Source organism: Oreochromis niloticus, linkage group LG2 (genome assembly GCF_001858045.2).
Source record: "Oreochromis niloticus isolate F11D_XX linkage group LG2, O_niloticus_UMD_NMBU, whole genome shotgun sequence".
Lineage (NCBI taxonomy): Eukaryota > Metazoa > Chordata > Actinopteri > Cichliformes > Cichlidae > Oreochromis > Oreochromis niloticus.
The window spans coordinates 36184997-36204462 of record NC_031966.2 but is presented as its reverse complement, the minus strand read 5'-3'; the positions used below and the strand labels follow the sequence as shown (position 1 = coordinate 36204462).

Below are 19466 nucleotides of genomic sequence, written 5' to 3'. Positions count from 1 at the left end.
CAATAACAACCAGACTCCATCAGAACTATTCACCAGGACCCGGACCGGGACCAGCACACGTACTCAGCTCCTGCAGGCGGTTGAGGTTGATGATGTCCTCGGCGGCGCCGTCGTTGCGGGGACAGATGAAGAGGTTGGACTTCTGCAGGACAAAGTAAGCCTCCTTCCACTGCTGAGGGTCCAGCATCGCCCGGTACCGTAGAAGCCCGACCCGCTCAAACTCTCGGGTCAGCAGGCAGTGACAGCTGAGCGGCGTCGCAGCCTGGTGACGGTCGCAGCACAAACATGGATCAGTTTGTTAGGAAGTTTTTAGGCAAAATATTTTGTGTTAGAACAATTTTGTAACATTATTTATTTGATTGTAACATGAACAGCAGAACAAACGTGATCATCTGCTCTGTGATGAGGACGCAGATGAAATGCGGCGCAGACCTTTCCAATGGCTTTGGTCCAGCTGTGCAGCTCGTCGGCCGCTTCCAAGCCAAACTGAAAGAGTTTCTCCGACGTCAGATACAACTCAAAGGTGTAACGAAACCTGAGGGAGAAAAGTTTGAGTTCCACCAGGCTGACCAGCTGAGCTTTCCGTTTAACCGTGGAGCTTGGCGAATAAAAACCTGTCAATGAATCCGTTGTTGTTGGAGGAGTCGGGTCGACTGACGCCCAAACACACGATGTCTTTAGTGCTGATCTGCAGGCTGGGATCAGCTGATCGATCCGACTCGTAGAAGACCAGAGACTGATCCACCGAGCACCAGAACTTCTGGAAGTCTGATGATGAGAACAGAGAATTTTACACGAGACCGAGTTCTGAATGTTCGTCCCCCTCATCTTCATCTGCAACATTAGTGCTGCTCACAGGCAGGCGGTGAAGCAAACTGTCAGTGCCATAAATGATTCTGCATACTGTTAGAGTGAATAGTTAAATGTTTGTCATTTTTATGCTTACCATCCATTTCTATATTGTTTAACTGTGGGATGAAAGGAATTTCACAGTCCCCCTCCCCAGATTCTCGAGGTTCTGGGTGAGGGGCTATAGTGTTTTATTGCAGATGCATCCTATCTGGAAGATCTGCTTCTTTTGATGTAAGCTTCCTGCCCAGCAGGAGGTCTAACACACCTACACACACACATATACACACACACACACACACCTACACTCTTGTATATACATTTACATACAGTGCCTTGTCTTTGTAACCAAGGGGGGTTATGAGGGGAGGTACTATTGTTGTGTGAACTGTCTCTCAATAAAAGCCAGCGAGAGGAGGCCATCATCGGGGTCATTTCCATGCTGGACATAGATGAGGCCTCCCTTGCGCAAGTAATCGATCGATCGCTGTTGCCTTGTTTTTCTTTCATGGGAGTAAGTCCTGGATACAGCGGGGTCTGAGTTTAGACCCAACACATACGTCGACAGCTACGTCACGATGCTACAGAGTAGCTGTAGTCTGCTCTGATTGTTATCGTATCAGCGTAGCCTCAAATTCCACAACAATTCCCAGAATTCCTTTGTGTTTGCTGCCAGTGCGCACACGGCTCAGAGAATCTGATGGAGTTTGGAAGCTGCACTTCAGCCGTCGGGACGAAACAAAAACACCATCTGAAGGAACGTCTAAGGAGCAACTTTTATTTTGTCAGCACTTCTCAGAAATCATATAATCCAGAGATGACGTTAAAAAACACCACATTTCAAGCTCGTGCTACAACGTCTGTGCTACCAAGCAGCCTTTGTGAGCTAACACAGCTAACATCCTGTGCTCTGAGCCTGAACACTGAAGCAGAAACCTGCTGAAGACCTGAAACCGTCTCTGACAGTTTTTGGTTTGGGTGAATTTTGGTAGACGTTAGAGGCGTTTACCGCCTCTTTGTTCTGATCTGAGGACTGTTTAAACCCGAACCCTCTGACCCCGCCTCCTCCTACCTTCTCTGTTTTTTCTGGACATCGTTCCTCTGCTGGCAGAGCTCGACTTGTAGAGGTACCCAGAGTGAAGAACCGGCTGCATGATTTCATCATAGACGCTGGGATCTGACCGATAAAAGCACAACATCATCAGATAAACACCGTCAGCCAATCAAATCAACAAAAACACAAAGAGAAATAATGCACTGCTGCGCCTGGAGCAGAAAAAGTTCAAACTGACACCGATGCTGGTGCTCTTCTGCTGAGCCAACACTTGGACTGACTGCTCAGTGAAGCCGAGCGTAACAGGAAGAAAGCCTCCCTGCAGGACAGCGCTGATAACGGAGCGGCTGACCTCAAGCCGCAACCTTCAGCGCCAATGCTGCTCCGCACTGAGCTCAGAGACTGAGTCACTGACTTCACATGTTGAATTTAATTGGATCAAATACAGCGCCCTGCTTTCTCGCAGCTCAACACTGCAGAGTGCATTAGAGTCCAACCTGATGTGCTGCAGTGATCCGCTCGGTGGGGGTGGCGGCCGTTGGAGTCGATGGCGAGGTGAGCTGACTCCGCCTCCGAGAAAATCTGAGTCACCGTTTTCAGGAGAGTCTGCTCAGAGACAGCTGAACACAGAACCTGTTGGAGACACGAAGCATCATCGTCAACACCAAAACCATTTCTCCACACTATCATCATCATCATCATCATCATCGTTGTTACTGCGTTGCTGTTTGCTGCCATGGAAACCTCAGGCCCTGCGGACCCGGACACACAAACGCAGGAGCCATCCTTCTCGTCTGATGATGTGACAGATGCACTGTAACAGTAACTCAGTGTGTGCGTACCTGAGACAGACTCATGGCTGTGCTGCTCAGTGATTCTGTTTCATGATTGTTTATTAAGTCTTTAAATGTTTGAATCAGCATGGCAGCTGATCAGGGTAACCTTTGACCTTTCAGCACACTCCACTTAGAAAAAGCCACGCTGTTCTGGGGGCGGTCAGAAGGTGATGATGCTCATTCTTTAAAGTTCTCCAAATCCCGAGGACACAGATGAAGAGTAACACCCCCGCCGCCTCATGGCGGGGAGGCGTTCAGTGATGCAGGAGTTTCTTAGATGAAAGGTGTGAGTGAGTCGAAGCCTCCTGTTTTTATCTACCAGCTGCTTTTATCTTCGTCTCTGATGCTTTAAACATTCAGTCACTGAGCCCCAGTGCACTCTGGGAAAAGGCTCCCCCCACACAAAGAGCAGCTGCTTATGATTCGCTGCGTTCTGAGTCTGACCTCATCGACAACGTTAGGATCTATGAAGCTGACGCACTCTCCCAGCAACGCGCCGCACACACCATCACACACATGTGCATTACAGCGTCCTAACCAGCTTCAGTTATGTTCACAGTTGCAGCCGCATGCAGCTGTAGTTAAAGCTGCATGAAGTTATTTCACGCATGAACCAAAACAGTGACAACAATGTCCTTTATGACCAGAATAACTCAGTCTTGTTGTGGCCCTTCTCAACCCAGCATGCAAACATTAAACGTATTTATTTCATGAAAGCAGTCGGGCAAACCTTGAGCAGCTCCTCCTGGCTGCTGAACGCTGGGTGGGCGAGGCGGTATCGACCCTCGCGGTACTTCTGGGCGATGAACTCTCTCCTCTGTTCGGCCGACGCGTCGCAGTCCAACTCCTCAGAGACGGACAGACGGGCCGCCCAGAAGTCGTTGGCCCGGTCGTTCCCCAGCATGATGAAGAGCTGGCCCACAAACATACACACAGTATAAGCAAACAAACAAACACAACAGCACGGCTCTGCTTTCAGGCGTCTGTGAATGCTGGTCCTGAACCGGCTGCTCTGAGCTGGTACTTTAGAGCTTCTCTGTCACATTCTCAGTAGCTTCAGTGTCCTTTAATAAGCTTTTCCACCTTTACAGGTGAATACTCCATAAAAACAGGTGGATGTTAGACTACACCTGCCACTAACCCCCCTACAGCTGAAAGCCTGTAACAGCAGAGAGCCGCACTGACACCACCCTCAGACAGAGAGGTCATCTAAAGCCGCTCTCACCTGAACGATCTCGTTGCTCCACACGCTCGTGTCCAGTTTCAGACTCTGAACCTTGGAGACCATTGTGCCCAGCCCTCTGTGCTGGCCTACACAAACACACACACACACACACACACACACACACACACACACACACACACACACACACAGTGGTGTGTTTCATCACTGACTTCTCCAAACACCAGCACAATACCAATGACTCACCTGGTGACGACCCTGCAGTCTTAACAGACTTGTCTCCTAAGTGACAGTTTCACCTGCAGTGATTCGTGTCTGCACAGGCAAACAGGCTCCTGTTTACCTGTGCAGGTGTGTTTATGGGCCTGATATTTTCAGTGAACCGCAGAAATAACCTCACCTTCAACATGTGGTGTTTTTCTTTCTGCTGCAGGTCTCCATGCTGTCCTCCTGACCTCAGAGCAGCTTCCCTGGTGTTTTGTGAGGAACCTGTATGTGTGTGTGTGTGTGTGTGTGTTGTTAGGTTCTTGCAGTTGTTGTTGGTTACATTTCTGCTTTGTTAGTTGCTGCTTGTTGGGAATGTTACTGGGGCACTGTTACCTGTTGTGACAGGTAAGAGATAACATCTGGCCTGCCTAACCAGATGTCCCAGATAATGTGAGTCAGTGTGAGCTGCTTCTCTCTTTGTGCTGACACAGACTGTAAATAAAAGATGGATGGCAGATGAGATGAAATGTAGGCTTTTGCTGCAGGTTGTAAATGTGTTCCTGTCACGCTAGCTCATATTAGCTGACAGCTGAGCGCCACCGTCATTAGATCAAAGCTAAACTGACAACAGAGAAAGAGGACTCTGACTCTGGAATCAGTGAAGATGTCGAGCCTCGAGAGCAGGTTGTACCTGCGCAGTTCTTGCAAATGACCACACACAGGTTGATGGATGCCCAGTCGGGGTTCAGGGCCTTGCAGTCCGCGCACATCCTGTTGGAGCGGTTGGACCAGATTTTCTCGGCCACCTCGTAATCTGACAGAGTCTCTGCGATCACCTCCTGCAGTGCCTCCATCCAGTCCCGTTTGTCCCGGTCTGAGTCTGCGGTGAAGCTGAGGAGGTGGAGCAAAGGTCATTTAATGACATTTATGACTGTTCGTCTCAGCGTTCTCATTAAAACAGAATTACTCAGAACTCCAACTGTGTGGGAAAATAAGATATTTTTCTCATTCAGTGACTCAGTTTGATCTGCAGAGCAGGAAACCCCAGAGTCTCAAACCTGAGTCTTTCTCAAGAGTTTGATTGATGCTGTGCAAATACAACGCCCTGCTTCCTCGCAGCTCAACACTGCAGAGTGCATTAGAATCCAACCTGATGTGCTGCAGTGATCCGCTAGGTGGGCGTGGCGGCCGTTGGAGTCGTTGCCGAGGTGACTGCGGACAGTACTGACAAAAACAAGCATCAGCTGAGCTGAGCTTCAGGTTCACCCACCTGAAAGTTTTATATGGCGTGATGAGGTCGAAGCTCTTGTGTTTTCCATCTCGGATCGTCGCTCCGCGAGCTTCGACCACCGTGATGCCGATCCCATTACGGAAACACTGGAGAAACATGGGAAGTCAAATTCAATTCAATTCAATTCAATTTTATTTATATAGCGCCAAATCACAACAAAAGTCGCCTCAAGGCGCTTTATATTGCACAGTAGATCGCACAATAATAAATACAGAGAAAAACCCAACAATCATATGACCCCCTATGAGCAAGCACTTTGGCGACAGTGGGAAGGAAAAACTCCCTTTTAACAGGAAGAAACCTCCGGCAGAACCAGGCTCAGGGAGGGCGGGGCCATCTGCTGCGACCGGTTGGGGTGAGAGAAGGAAAACAGGATGAAAGACATGCTGTGGAAGAGAGACAGAGATTAATAACAGATATGATTCGATGCAGAGAGGTCTGTTAACACATAGTGAGTGAGAAAGGTGACTGGAAGGGAAAAACTCAATGCATCATGGGAATCCCCGGCAGCCTACGTCTATTGCAGCATAACTAAGGGAGGATTCAGGGTCACCTGGTCCAGCCCTAACTATATGCTTTAGCAAAAAGGAAAGTTTGAAGCCTAATCTTGAAAGTAGAGATAGTGTCTGTCTCCTGAATCCAAACTGGAAGCTGGTTCCACAGAAGAGGGGCCTGAAAACTGAAGGCTCTGCCTCCCATTCTACTTTTAAATACTCTAGGAACAGCAAGTAAGCCTGCAGTGTGAGAGCGAAGTGCTCTAATAGGGTGATATGGCACTACAAGGTCATTAAGATAAGATGGGGCCTGATTATTTAAGACCTTGTATGTGAGGAGCAGGATTTTGAATTCAATTCTGGATTTAACAGGAAGCCAATGAAGGGAAGCCAAAACAGGAGAAATATGCTCTCTCTTTCTAGTCCCTGTCAGGACTCTTGCTGCAGCATTTTGGATCAGCTGAAGGCTTTTCAGGGAGTTTTTAGGACATCCTGATAATAAAGAATTACAGTAGTCCAGCCTGGAAGTAATAAATGCATGAACTAGTTTTTCAGCGTCACTCTGAGACAGGATATTTCTAATTTTAGAGATGTTGCACAAATGGAAGAAAGCAGTCTTACATATTTGTTTAATATGTGCATTGAAGGACATGTCCTGGTCAAAAATGACTCCAAGGTTCCTCACAGCATTACTGGAGGCCAAGGTAATGCCATCCAGAGTAAGAATCTGGTTAGATACCATATTTCTAAGATTTTCAGGGCCGAGTACAATAACCTCAGTTTGATCTGAATTAAGAAGCAGAAAGTTAGCGGCCATCCAGGTCTTTATGTCTTTAAGACATTCCTGCAGTTTAACTAATTGGTGTGTGTTATCTGGCTTCATGGATAGATAGAGCTGCGTGTCATCTGCATAGCAGTGAAAATTTATGCTATGTCTTCTAATGATGCTGCCTAAGGGAAGCATGTATAATGTAAACATAATTGGTCCTAGCACTGAACCCTGTGGAACACCATAATTGACCTTAGTGTGTGAAGAGGACTCTCCATTTACTTGAACAAATTGGAGTCTATTAGATAGATATGATATAAACCACTGCAGTGCAGTACCTGTAATACCTACAGCATGTTCTAATCGCTCTAATAGGATATTATGGTCGACAGTATCGAACGCAGCACTGAGGTCTAGCAGGACAAGCACAGAGATGAGTCCACTGTCAGAGGCCATAAGAAGATCATTTGTAACCTTCACTAAAGCTGTTTCTGTGCTGTGATGAGCTCTGAAACCTGACTGAAACTCTTCAAATAAGCCATTCCTCTGCAGATGATCTGTTAGCTGTTTGACAACTACTCTTTCAAGGATGTTTGATATGAAAGGAAGGTTGGAGATTGGCCTATAATTAGCTAAGACAGCTGGGTCTAGAGATGGCTTTTTAAGTAAAGGTTTAACTACAGCCAGCTTGAAGGCCTGTGGTACATAGCCGATTATTAGAGATAGGTTGATCATATTTAAGATTGAAGCATTAATTAATGGCAGGACTTCTCTGAGCAGTTTTGTAGGAATGGGGTCTAAAAGACACGTTGATGGTTTGGAGAAATTAATTATTGAAGTTAACTCAGAAAGATCAATTGGAGAAAAAGAGTCTAACTTAACATCGATGGTACTAAAAGTAGCTGTAGATAATATTACATCTGTGGGATGATTATTGGTAATTTTTTCTCTAATGATAAAAATTTTATTTGTGAAGAAATTCATGAAGTCATTACTAGTTAACGTTAAAGGGATTGTTGGCTCAGTAGAGCTGTGACTGTTTGTCAGCCTGGCTACAGTGCTGAAGAGAAACCTGGGGTTGTTCTTATTTTCTTCAATCAGTGACGAATAGTAAGATGTTCTGGCTTTGCGGAGGGCTTTCTTATAAAGCAGCAAACTATTTCTCCAGGCTAAATGATGATCCTCTAAATTTGTGACACGCCATTTCCTCTCCAGCTTACGAGTTATCTGCTTTAGGCTACGTGTTTGAGAATTATACCACGGAGTCAGGTACTTCTGATTTGGGGCCTTAGTTTTCACAGGAGCTACAGTATCCAGAGTCGTACGTAGTGAGAAGGTAAAATTATTAACAAGATGATCGACCTCTGTTGGTTCAGATAGCTGCTCTGCTCTATGTTGGTACAGGGCATTGAAGATGATAACAGTGGGTGGATTATATTCTTAAACTTAGTTACAGCACTTTCAGAAAGACATCTACTGTGATAAAGTCTACTCTCCACTGCTGTGTAATCAATTATTGTAAATGTGAATGTTATCAGGAAATGATCAGACAGCAGAGGGTTTTCAGGAAACACTGTTAAATGTTCAGTTTCTATGCCATATGTTAAAACAAGATCTAGAGTGTGATTAAAGTGGTGGGTGGGTTCTTTTACATTTTGAGAGAAGCCAATTGAGTCTAATAACAGATTAAATGCCATGTTGAGGCTGTCATTTTTAGCATCTACATGGATGTTAAAATCACCCACAATAATTATTTTATCTGAGCTGAGCACTAAATCAGATAAAAAGTCTGAGAAATCAGAGAGAAACTCTGTGTAAGGCCCAGGTGGACGATAGATGATAACAAGTAAGACTGGTTTCTGAGTTTTACAGCTGGGGTGGACGAGGCTAAGCATCAGGCTTTCAAATGAATTAAAAGTCTGTCTTGGTCTTTCGTTAATTAATAGGCTGGTGTGAAAAATTGCTGCCACACCGCCCCCTCGGCCTGTGCTTCGAGATTTCTGGTAGTTAGAATGACTCGGGGGTGTTGATTCATTTAAACTAACATACTCATCCTGCTGCAACCAGGTTTCTGTAAGGCAGAGTAAATCGATTTGTTGGTCAATTATTAAGTCATGTACTAACAGAGACTTGGAGGAGAGAGACCTAATATTTAATAATCCACATTTCACTGTTTTACTCTTTGGTTCAGATGTGGATACTGTATTGTTCTTTCTTTGTGATTTTTTATGTTTAAGTTGTTTATTGCTGGTTTTTAGTTTGTTTTTTGTCTGTTTGGGAGCTGACACAGTCTCAATGGAGATGGGTTTTTGGGGGGTAGCAGGAGGAGAGAAGCTGCAGAGAGGCGTGTGAGACTGCAACTCTGCTTCCTGGTCCCAACTCTGGATAGTCATATTTTGGGGGGTTTAATAAATTGGTCCATATTTCTAGAAATGAGAGCTGCTCCATCCAAAGTGGGATGGATGCCGTCTCTCCTAACAAGACCAGGTTTCCTCCAGAAGGTTTGCCAATTATCTATGAAGCCCACATCGTTTCTGGGACACCACTCAGACAGCCAGCAATTTAAGGAGAACATGCGGCTAAACATGTCACTCCTGGTCTGATTGGGGAGGGGACCAGAGAAAACTACAGAGTCCCACATTGTTTTGGCAAAGTTACACACCGATTCAATATTGATACTCCGATTGGCGTAACCGGGTGTCATTACTGCCGACGTGAATGATGATCTTACTGTATTTACGTTTACCCTTAGCCAGCAGTTTTAAATTTCCTTCAATGTCGCCTGCTCTGGCCCCTGGAAGACAATTGACTATGGTTGCCGGTGTCTCTAGCTTCACATGTCTGAGAACAGAATCACCAATTACCAGAGTTTGACCCCCGGCGGGTGTGTCGCCGAGTGGGGAAAAACGGTTAGACACATGAACAGGTTGGTGGTGTACCTGGGGCTTCTGTTTAAGACTATGCTTCCTCCTCACCGTCACCCAGCCGCCCTCTTTCCCCAGCTGCTTGGGGTCTGCCGGGGAACAGCTAGCGGGGCCTACGCTATCTTCGGCTGCACCAGCTACAGGGGCCTGGCTAGCTACGGGTGAATGAAGGGTGCGAAGCCGAGTCTCCAATTCAGTAATCCTGGCCTCCAGAGCTGCAAATATGCTACATTTGTTACAGGTATCATTACTGCTAAAGGAGGCCGAGGAGTAACTAAACATCTGACACAATGAGCAGGAAAGTGCAGGAGGGACAGGTGAAGTAGCCATGGTGCTAACGAGTCGGCTACGAGCTAAGCTAAGCTAGCGAAACAGTAAAGAGACAGTGAGTGAATACTTTGGCTATAAATTAGGTAGTGAGTACACAGAAAGGGTGATTCAGATGAAGCACGTTAAGATTATACTATGAAAAAGGGATGTATCAAAAGATTTCAATTAAATTGCTAAGCAGAAAATCTACTCAGAAACACCACTGTGTTTGAGCAGGAAAAGGAAGTGATACTCTACCACAAAGCGAGCGAACACCAAGTGACAGCGCCACCAAGAGGAATCAAATAGTCACAGGACCCTGAGAAAGTCACAAGAAGTCAACTGGTGGCGCCCTCACCTGCTCGCTCTTGTAGAGCCAGATCTGGTCTGTGTTGATGGCAGCGTACACTTTGGATTTGGTTCCTTTGAGTTCCAGGCCGCCATGTTTCTGGCAGTGAGCTCCAGGACCGAAACGCCGCCGTCCAAACACCAGCTGATCTCTGACGTGTTCCTGCAACGTGGACACCCAGCGCCGCCGCAGCACTGATGCACAGGAAACACATCAAATGCATCACCATCATCATCATCATCATTATGCTCAATACCACGATCATCACCATCACGACCATCGTCATCACCATTATCATCCTCATCACGACCATCATCATCATCATCATCATCATCACGACCATCATCATCATCATAACGACAATCATCAACAGCATCATCATCATCATCATGGCCAATACCACCATCATCACCATCACGACCATCATCATCATCATCACGACCATCATCACCATCATCAACAGCATCATCACCATCGTCATAAATTTTCATTGTTATGCTGATGACACCCAGCTCTACATTTCCTCCAAACCCAATTCATCCCTCCCACCTTCCTCCCTCTCGATCTGTCTTATGGAGATCAGATCTTGGTTCTCCTCCAATTTTCTCAAACTTAACAGTAATAAAACAGAAGTTTTACTCGTTGGCACAGCCTCTACCTTAACCAAATCTCAGTTTCTCCATTAATATTTAAAATTCCCCCATTCTTGCTTCCCTGCAGGTAAAGAGTTTAGGTGTCATACTTGACTCTCTCATTTCAGTCTCACATTAATTACATAATCTGGTCTGCATACTTTCACTTACGTAACATTAATCCACTTCGTCCCTTCCTTACTCCCCATGCTGCTGCCATCCTTGTCTCCTGTTTGGTCTCCGCAATAAGTCCCTCCATAAACTTCAACTTCTTCAGAATTCTGCAGCTCGGGTCATAACTCGTACTCCCTTTAGAGACCATATCACCCCGATTCTTCAACAGCTTCACTGGTTGCCCATAGAAGCCAGGATAAACTTTAAAATCTTAGTTCTCACGTTTAAGTGCATTCATAACCTTGGCCCTCCTTATCTCTGTGATCTGCTTCATATCACCACAGTTTCCCGCTCTCTCAGATCTTCATCTGCCACTCATCTTGTTGTTCCTTCTGCTCGCCTTATCACTATGGGGCACAGAGCTTTCAGTCCTTGAGAAATATAGATTCCCTTCCCTTATTTAAGTCACAACTCATAACCTACTTGTTTAAACTGGATTACTCGCTTTAATACACATTTTACTTGCTGTCAAATTATGTTTTTTTGTTTTTTAATTTGTTGTTTGTGGTTGTATTTTGCTGGTTTCTGTATTTTAATTTATTAGAATCTATTTTAATCTACTGTTTTATTTGATGTCTTTTTCTCTTTGTAAGGTGACCTTGGGTTTTAGAGAGGCGCCCTCAAATAAAATGTATTATCATTATTATTATTATTATCATCATCATCATCATCATCATCATCACCTTCACTGTGACAAAGTGGATGAGCAGCTGCAATGCTCTCCATTTGTCCCATATGTGTTAACCTTTTTTTTGCACATTATGCACATTATTCTGTTTCTATTTATTTGCTATGATTTGCTATTTGTCAAGTAACATTGCTTCACTCACTATCCCGGGTTTGTTTGTGTAAGCGTTCTGTTGCCAGCAAATCAAACATTCTGCAAATTAAGGCAAATACTCAGTTACATATTTCTTTATATTTTATTATGTTACAGATTAAGTCATTTGTTCATACTTACTGTGTTCTCTTTTCAGTCTCCATGTGGGTCAGGTGTGGGGAAACGCCCGCCTAGCATTTCCTCATTTTAAAGTCCTGATGATGTCACACACGACATAAGCAGGTTGAACCAAGTGGAGGGGTTTCTTTTTCGATAGAAATGCTTCCTTTTGTTTGTGTCAAGGTCTAAAGCGATTTGTTGAATCTTTTTCTTTTCGTTAATACAGCCATTTAGTTGTGTAAATGAGCTAATTAAAAGTGTGAGGTTTTGTGTCTTTTTAAATTGAGTTCACTGTAAGTAAATTGCTCACCTCTGGAAACCTGAAATGTCTGCGTAGTCTGCTTCCCTACCACCTTCCTTGACGTTCGAGTCTGACTACCTCACAATCACAACCATCATCATCATCATCATCATCCTCATAGAGCTGGGCGATATAAGATTTTTTCATATCACAATATGTTTTTTTCCTTTCAGGCGATAACGATATATATCACGATATAATCTAAATAACTATATTTGTAAGATTTAAATGTGCCGTTGCTCACAAGTAAAATCTGAAATAATCAGCAGCTTGTTTTGATTTAAATATTTATTTCCATAATAAGGTCAACAGGACAGATGTACTTAAGGAACATGAGACTTCAGTTTCAGATAAATAAAGGCAAATATTGCAAACTACACAAAAGGCAGCCGCTAAAGTGTTTAAGTTTCAAAATAGAACAAACAACACAGACTACTAAATTGTCAATTCCACTGTCAATATATAGCTTTGGAAGCACTGTCTGAGAGAAATGTTTACGTCCAGGGAGTTGGTAAAGAGGATCCATTACCTTAATTAGCTGCTTGAATCCTTCATTTTCGACCGTGTTTATTGGTAGCATGGCTTTAGCAAGACAGTAAGCTATGGCATTTGTTATGTTGCTATGTCTCTTAGCTTTTTTGTCATATGGTAAGACGCTGGAGAAAGCCGACTCAATTGACTGTTGCTGCTTTGCAGGGATTCTCCTGGTTGTTTTCGATGATGAATTAGCGCTTTCAGTCAGAGATTGAGCGTGCTCTAGGGGGTGGCACTGCTTCAGGTGATAAAAAAGGTATGTTGTATTTCCAGACTATGTGGGAACATGCTTTCGGCACAATTTACACTGCGCGCTACTCTGTTTTTTGTCAGACTTCAAATAGCCAAAATACCTCCACACTATGGAACTTCTCTGCCCTTCCTTTCAACAATCTCTCCGGAATTGGAACCATCATCTGTTTTCTCTTCGGTAACCTGGTCACCTAAGCTCTCGGTTGATTTTTCTCTAGTCGGCACACTCATTTCCTCCATTACCCGGCCGGCACGGCGGCTGGCTGCTTCCCAAACAATTACACATGTGCAGCTTGGCACTTGTGCTCTACGTAACAAGTCACGTGATGTGACGCTGCGGCTGTGATTGGTTCGGCTCTGCACTATTTAATTTGGACTGGCTGTTCTTTTTTTTTTTTTTTTAAGAGAGGAAGAGAGAGAGAGGTGAGGTCTATCGCAATAGTTTCATTTTTCTATTGAGAAAAAGTTATTTCGCAATACATATCGTTATTGTTCCATCGCCCAGCTCTACGTCATCATCACTATCACACAGTGCCAGATCACAACAGTCGCCTCAAGGCGCTTTAATCATCATCACATCACAACCACGTCATCACATATCGTCACCAACATCTAGTGTTGGGCGATATGACAATATATATCGTGTGGACGACAAAAAAGTGTCTATCATGCCATTTGTCTTCTATCATTTCTAACCTATTTTTATAAATTATTACATAAAAAATATCATTAAATAGCCTGTGGCAAATATATTAGTGTTGTCTTGAGACTATACATAGTCTAGCTTTATGCAAGAGAAAATAAAGTATAAAAAATAATATTTTTTGGCGAAGAAATATCCGCAAAGAAACTCGTTCTTGTGGTTTTGCGACATGGTGCTGCTTTACGTGCACCTGGTTTTGCGACATGCTCAAAACTCAAAACGATGGACGCGTGACAGGTTGCAGTTTCATGCCCGGACATGCAACAGGCAGAGATAGCTACACAGGCAGCCCAAGAAGAAGCACTTTTACTGAACACAGGGGGTATGTCTGTGATTTGGTTACATTTTGGGTTCAACAGCACCAACACAGAGCAGAAGACGTCCATTTACAAGCTATGCTATAAAACGATTCCCGCGCCCGATGGCAACACAACAAACCTCTTCTATCACCTGCAGAAGGTCCACGAAAAAGAATACTCAAGAATCCAGAAAATCAGAGCTAAACCAAGTTGTGGAACAATGGGAGCAAGTTGGGAAAAGAAAAACTATAGCCAGCCGAAGATACAGCAGTCTTTCGCACGTACGAGAAAACTTTCCAGTGCCATAAACAAATCCCAGAAGCTATCTCTGTTAAGTCTGTTAAGATATCTCGTTTGCGTTTGCGTACATAAGATTTTCTGGAGGAGGACAGACATTTGTTTAGAATGTTTAGAAGCAAGCTCCTTTAAGCAATTACTTTGGTGTTCCTCCACCTCCAAAGAAATGTCAGAAGGAGTCCGAAGCGCAAAAGAAGTGCGTATTCTCGGAAAAGTGGTTGCAGGAGGTGAGCTGGCTTCAAACAAATGATGAACGCACAGTGATGTGGTGCAGAATATGCTGTGAAAATCCCACTCTAGCGGACAAAAACAGTGCCTTTTATATGTACGCAAACGCGCGTTGCAACTTCTTATCTGGTGCGTGTCTTTTATTTTGACAGTGAATGCGCACCTGCGGACCACTTATGTGCACCCCTGTATATATACACACACATATATATATATCTGTATAAAATCAAAAAATACCCCACTCGCCCCTGCGGGCGGTCTATCCTTCAAGCTCAGGTCCTCTACCAGAGGCCTGGGAGCTTGAGGGTCCTGCAGTATCTTAGCTGTTCCCAGGACTGCGCTCTTCTGGACAGAGATCTCCGATGTTGTTCCCGGGATCTGCTGGAGCCACTCGCCTAGCTTGGTAGTCACTGCACCTAGTACTCCGATTACCACGGGGACCACCGTTACCTTCACCCTCCACATCCTCTCGAGCTCTTCTCTGAGCCCTTGGTATTTCTCCAGCTTCTCGTGTTCCTTCTTCCTGATGTTGCTGTCATTCGGAACCACTACATCGATCACTACGGCCGTCTTCTCCTGTTTGTCTACCACCACTATGTCCGGTTGGTTAGCCACCACCATTTTGTCCGTCTGTATCTGGAAGTCCCACAGGATCTTAGCTCGGTCATTCTCCATCACCCTTGGGGGCGTCTCCCATTTTGACCTCGGGACTTCCAGGTTATACTTGGTACAGATGTTCCTGTACACTATGTCGGCCACTTGGTTATGGCGTTCCATGTATGCCCTGCCTGCTAGCATCTTGCACCCTGCTGTTATGTGCTGGATTGTCTCAGGGGCATCTTTACACAGCCTGCACCTGGGGTCTTGCCTGGTGTGATAGACCCCAGCCTCTATGGATCTTGTACTCAGAGCTTGTTCCTGTGCTGCCATGATTAGTGCCTCTGTGCTGTCAGTCCAGCTTTGCCCAGCCACTGGTAGGATTTCTGGATATCAGCCACCTCCTCTATCTGCCAGTGGTACATACCATGCAGGGGCCTGTCCTTCCATGATGGTTCCTCATCTTTCTTGGGTTTCTGCTCCCTGAGGTATTCGCTGAGCATGCTGTCAGTTGGGGCCATCTTACTGATGTAGTCGTGGATGTTTCTTGTCTCATCCTGGACTGTGGTGCTGACACTCACCAGTCCCCGGCCTCCTTCCTTCCGCTTAGCGTACAGCCTCAGGGTGCTGGACTTGGGGTGAAACCCTCCATGTAGGGCTGTTCGATATAACGATATACTGTATATCAGATGACAATATAAAAACGTCTATCGTTTCATTTTACGCTATCGTTTGTTTCGTGGTGTCGCAAAATAAACTGTTTACGGCAATATTTTTTCATTATTTTGATGGTCACTGTAGTGGCTATATTAATTTCCTGAAGTTCTCTCTTTCTCTTATATTTAATATAACCACACTACAGACGGACAAGCGCTTGTTTTTATGCGTTGTCGTTAGCAACAACGACGGTAAAACCACCTTGTGTCCGCTTGTTTATTTTCCACTTTCACAATAAAGCTCAAGATCCTGTTGAGACTTTTCAAAATAAACTGAATCACGTGAAAGATGCAGAGTATTTACGGATGAGAAGCAAAAAAAGAGCCGTCAGGTGCTAAAAAATAAACCTTAGACTCAAACGTTAGAACAGACTTTTCTCCGCAGCACGCTGTGTAATAAATACTCACAAAGAAAACGGCGGCCGTTACAACCTATGTCTAAAAATGTATCGTTTTGTGGTGGACCACCGAAGGGCTCCACTCACACCCAGTTCTCAGGAAGTGTTGTTGCTATGTTTTGGAGGGAAAAGTGTTCAGTTGTGTGGTGATGAAGAATAAACGAGGAATGTTAATCGAGAGCTCTGGTGTCGTCTGTGTTTACCTCCACATTGGTGACCCCTGACTCGAACATGCTGCAGTCCGATGGTGGCACCGACTCCGCTCTGGATGCATCAGCAGCCGCCAGCCCTCTGCCTCCGGCTGCAGCTGTGTTTGCTGTGCCGCTCGAGCTGCCGGACTTTTGGCTTCACGATCCCCCGTCGTGGTTCGTGCACGTGGAGGCTCAGTTCGCCCTTCGTGGCATCTCGGCTGACGACACGAAATATCACCAGGTGGTGGCCTCTCTCGACCCGCTAGCCACCCGTCGTGTGTTGACTCTCCTCCGGGACCCACCCGCCTGAGGGAAGTACGCCGCCCTTAAGGAGCTGCTTCTTCGGCGCTATGCCCTCTCCGACGCAGAGCGAGCCGCTGGCGACAAAGAAAAACTGCTCTTCATAGAAGACTCGCGCTCCGGGAGACGTTTCCTGGTCGACTCCGGCTCCCAGAAGAGCCTCCTTCCCCCATCCGGCGCCGACAGTTTAGCAGCAAGCTGCGGACCACAGCTTATTGCGGCTAATGGCTCTCCCATCGCAACGTTCGGGGAAAGGTTCGTGACTGTTTGTTTTCATGGTCGGGATTTCCAGTGGACCTTTGTTGTTGCCGCTAGCTCTGTACCTATTTTGGCCGCTGATTTTCTTTGTGCCCACGGACTGCTGGTCGATGTTGCTAACAGACGCTTAATCAACGCCCAGTCTTGTTCTTCAGTGCCCTGTTTCACTCGCGCCATCGAGCCCCTGAATCGGGCTAATTTGGTGACTTCTGGGAATGTTTTTCAGCGTTTGCTCTCTGAGTTCCCTTCACTGACTGTTCCTAATTTCTCAAACACGGCAACGAAGCACGGGGTTGAACATTATATTCCGACGGTCGGTCCCCCGGTGTTCGCACGCGCGCGCCGCCTCGACCCCGCGAAACTCTCCGTCGCTCGGGAGGAGTTTGCCGCTATGGAGCGCCTCGGCATTGTGCAGCGCTCGAATAGTGCCTGGGCCTCTCCGCTACACATGGTGCCCAAGTCCGACGGTCGGTGGCGGCTGTGTGGGGATTTTCACCGTTTAAATAATGTCACGGAGAACGACCGTTACCCCATTCCCCACATACAGGATTTTTCCGCCCACCTCGCCGGCACCTCGATTTTTTCTAAAATTGACTTGGTGCGGGGGTATCACCAGGTTCCCGTGCGCGCCGAAGACGTCCCAAAAACTGCCGTTATTACCCCTTTCGGCCTGTTTGAATTTTTGCGCATGCCGTTCGGCCTGAAAGGCGCCGCCCAGACTTTTCAGCGGTTGATGGACTCTGTCTTGCGCAGGCTGCCTTTCGTCTTCGTGTACCTTGATGATATATTGGTGGCCAGCTGTTCTGAGAGTCAGCACGCGTCACATTTGCGTCAGGTTTTCCAGCGCTTGGCGGCACACGGCCTGATCGTCAACCCCTCCAAGTGCCAGTTCGGCTTGCCGGTTCTGGATTTCTTGGGCCACCGCATTTCCGCTGACGGTGTGGTTCCGTTGCCGGACAAGGTCCGGGCCATTTCGGCTTTTCCGCGTCCCGCATCCGTTAAAGTGCTGCAGGAGTTCTTGGGGATGGTCAATTTCTACAACTGCTTTCTCCCCAGAGCTGCGCACCTGCTGCAGCCTCTCTATGCTGCTTTGAAGGGTAAAACTGCTAAGGACCCGATTGATTGGCTCCCTGAACGCATCCAGGCATTTTCTGAGGCCAAGGCCGCGCTGGCAAACGCCGCCCTGCTGGCCCACCCGTTTCCGTCGGCGGAGATTGCGTTGTCCACGGACGCGTCGGACGTGGCGGTGGGCGCAGTGTTGGAGCAGCGGGTCTCCGGTGTCTGGCAACCGCTTGCCTTTTTCAGTCGCACGCTTAGGGACAGTGAGCGCAAATATAGCGTTTTTGACAGGGAGTTGCTGGCCCTGCACCTCGCGACCCGGCATTTTCGTTTTTTTCTAGAGGGTCGGAGTTTCACCGCGTACGTCGATCATAAACCCTTGACATTCGCGATGTCCAAGGTCTCTGACCCGTGGAGCGGGCGCCAACAGTGCCAGCTGGCAGCCATTTCCGAGTTCACAACTGACATTCAGCACGTGGCTGGTAAGTCCAACTGCGTGGCTGACTGTCTATCCCGCGCGCTGGTTTTTCCCGTTTATGTTGGCATAGACTTTGACGCTATGGCCGCTGACCAACGGGCGGACCCGGACGTCCTTGCCCTTTGGTCTGAGCAAATGGGCCTTGTACTGGAGGACAGACCCGTGTGGAACGGCGGGCCTAGTCTGCTTTGTGACGTTTCCACTGGCCGACCACGCCCTGTAGTTCCACTTTCGTGGTGTCGTCGCGTTTTCGACTCCGTACACGCCCTCTCTCATCCGGGCGTCCGGGCCTCGGTCAAGCTGGTCAGCTCTAGGTTCGTTTGGCCGGGCCTTCGTAAATCGGTGAAAGACTGGGCAGCAGCGTGCATCCCATGCCAACGCGCTAAGATCCATAGGCACACACAGGCGCCCCTCGAATCCTTCCGCGTTCCAGGGAGGCGTTTTGATCATGTACATGTGGATCTGGTTGGTCCCCTGCCGCAGTCACAAGGTTTCACGCACCTTTTGACTGTGGTGGACCACACAACCCGCTGGCCTGAGGCGGTGCCTCTGGCGTCCACTACAGCAGCAGCAGTGGCCAGGGCATTTTTGTCAACGTGGGTTTCGCGTTTCGGTCCCCCCGCCGACATCACCTCAGACAGGGGCCCCCAGTTCGTTTCCGAGCTTTGGTCTGCCATGGCTGACGGCCTGGGCGTCAAGGTCCACCGAACCACTGCGTACCACCCGCAGGCCAACGGGATGTGCGAGCGTTTCCACCGGTCGCTTAAGGCCGCGTTCCATGCTTCTCTCACAGATGGCAACTGGGTTGACTGCCTTCCATGGGTTTTACTGGGGTTGCGCTGCG

General features: G+C 46.8%; 1 protein-coding gene across 3 annotated transcripts in view; it reads right to left on the bottom strand.

Moving 5' to 3' along the window:
* arap3 (ArfGAP with RhoGAP domain, ankyrin repeat and PH domain 3) overlaps window positions 1-19466 on the bottom strand; it is a 58436-nt gene that overhangs the window by 10644 nt on the left and 28326 nt on the right. For 2 of the 3 annotated variants that reach the window (XM_005463800.4, XM_005463801.4), the window contains 10 exons: window positions 10275-10459; window positions 5400-5506; window positions 4821-5020; window positions 3965-4050; window positions 3470-3652; window positions 2401-2536; window positions 1922-2026; window positions 615-768; window positions 433-535; window positions 64-262 (listed from right to left, as the gene is read on the bottom strand). In XM_005463800.4, the coding sequence (XP_005463857.2) occupies window positions 64-262; window positions 433-535; window positions 615-768; window positions 1922-2026; window positions 2401-2536; window positions 3470-3652; window positions 3965-4050; window positions 4821-5020; window positions 5400-5506; window positions 10275-10459 (1458 nt within the window). Of the gene's footprint in view, window positions 1-63; window positions 263-432; window positions 536-614; window positions 769-1921; window positions 2027-2400; window positions 2537-3469; window positions 3653-3964; window positions 4051-4820; window positions 5021-5399; window positions 5507-10274; window positions 10460-12032; window positions 12224-19466 lie in introns of those variants that run through there. The other variant, XM_019346843.2, reaches the window with a different exon arrangement.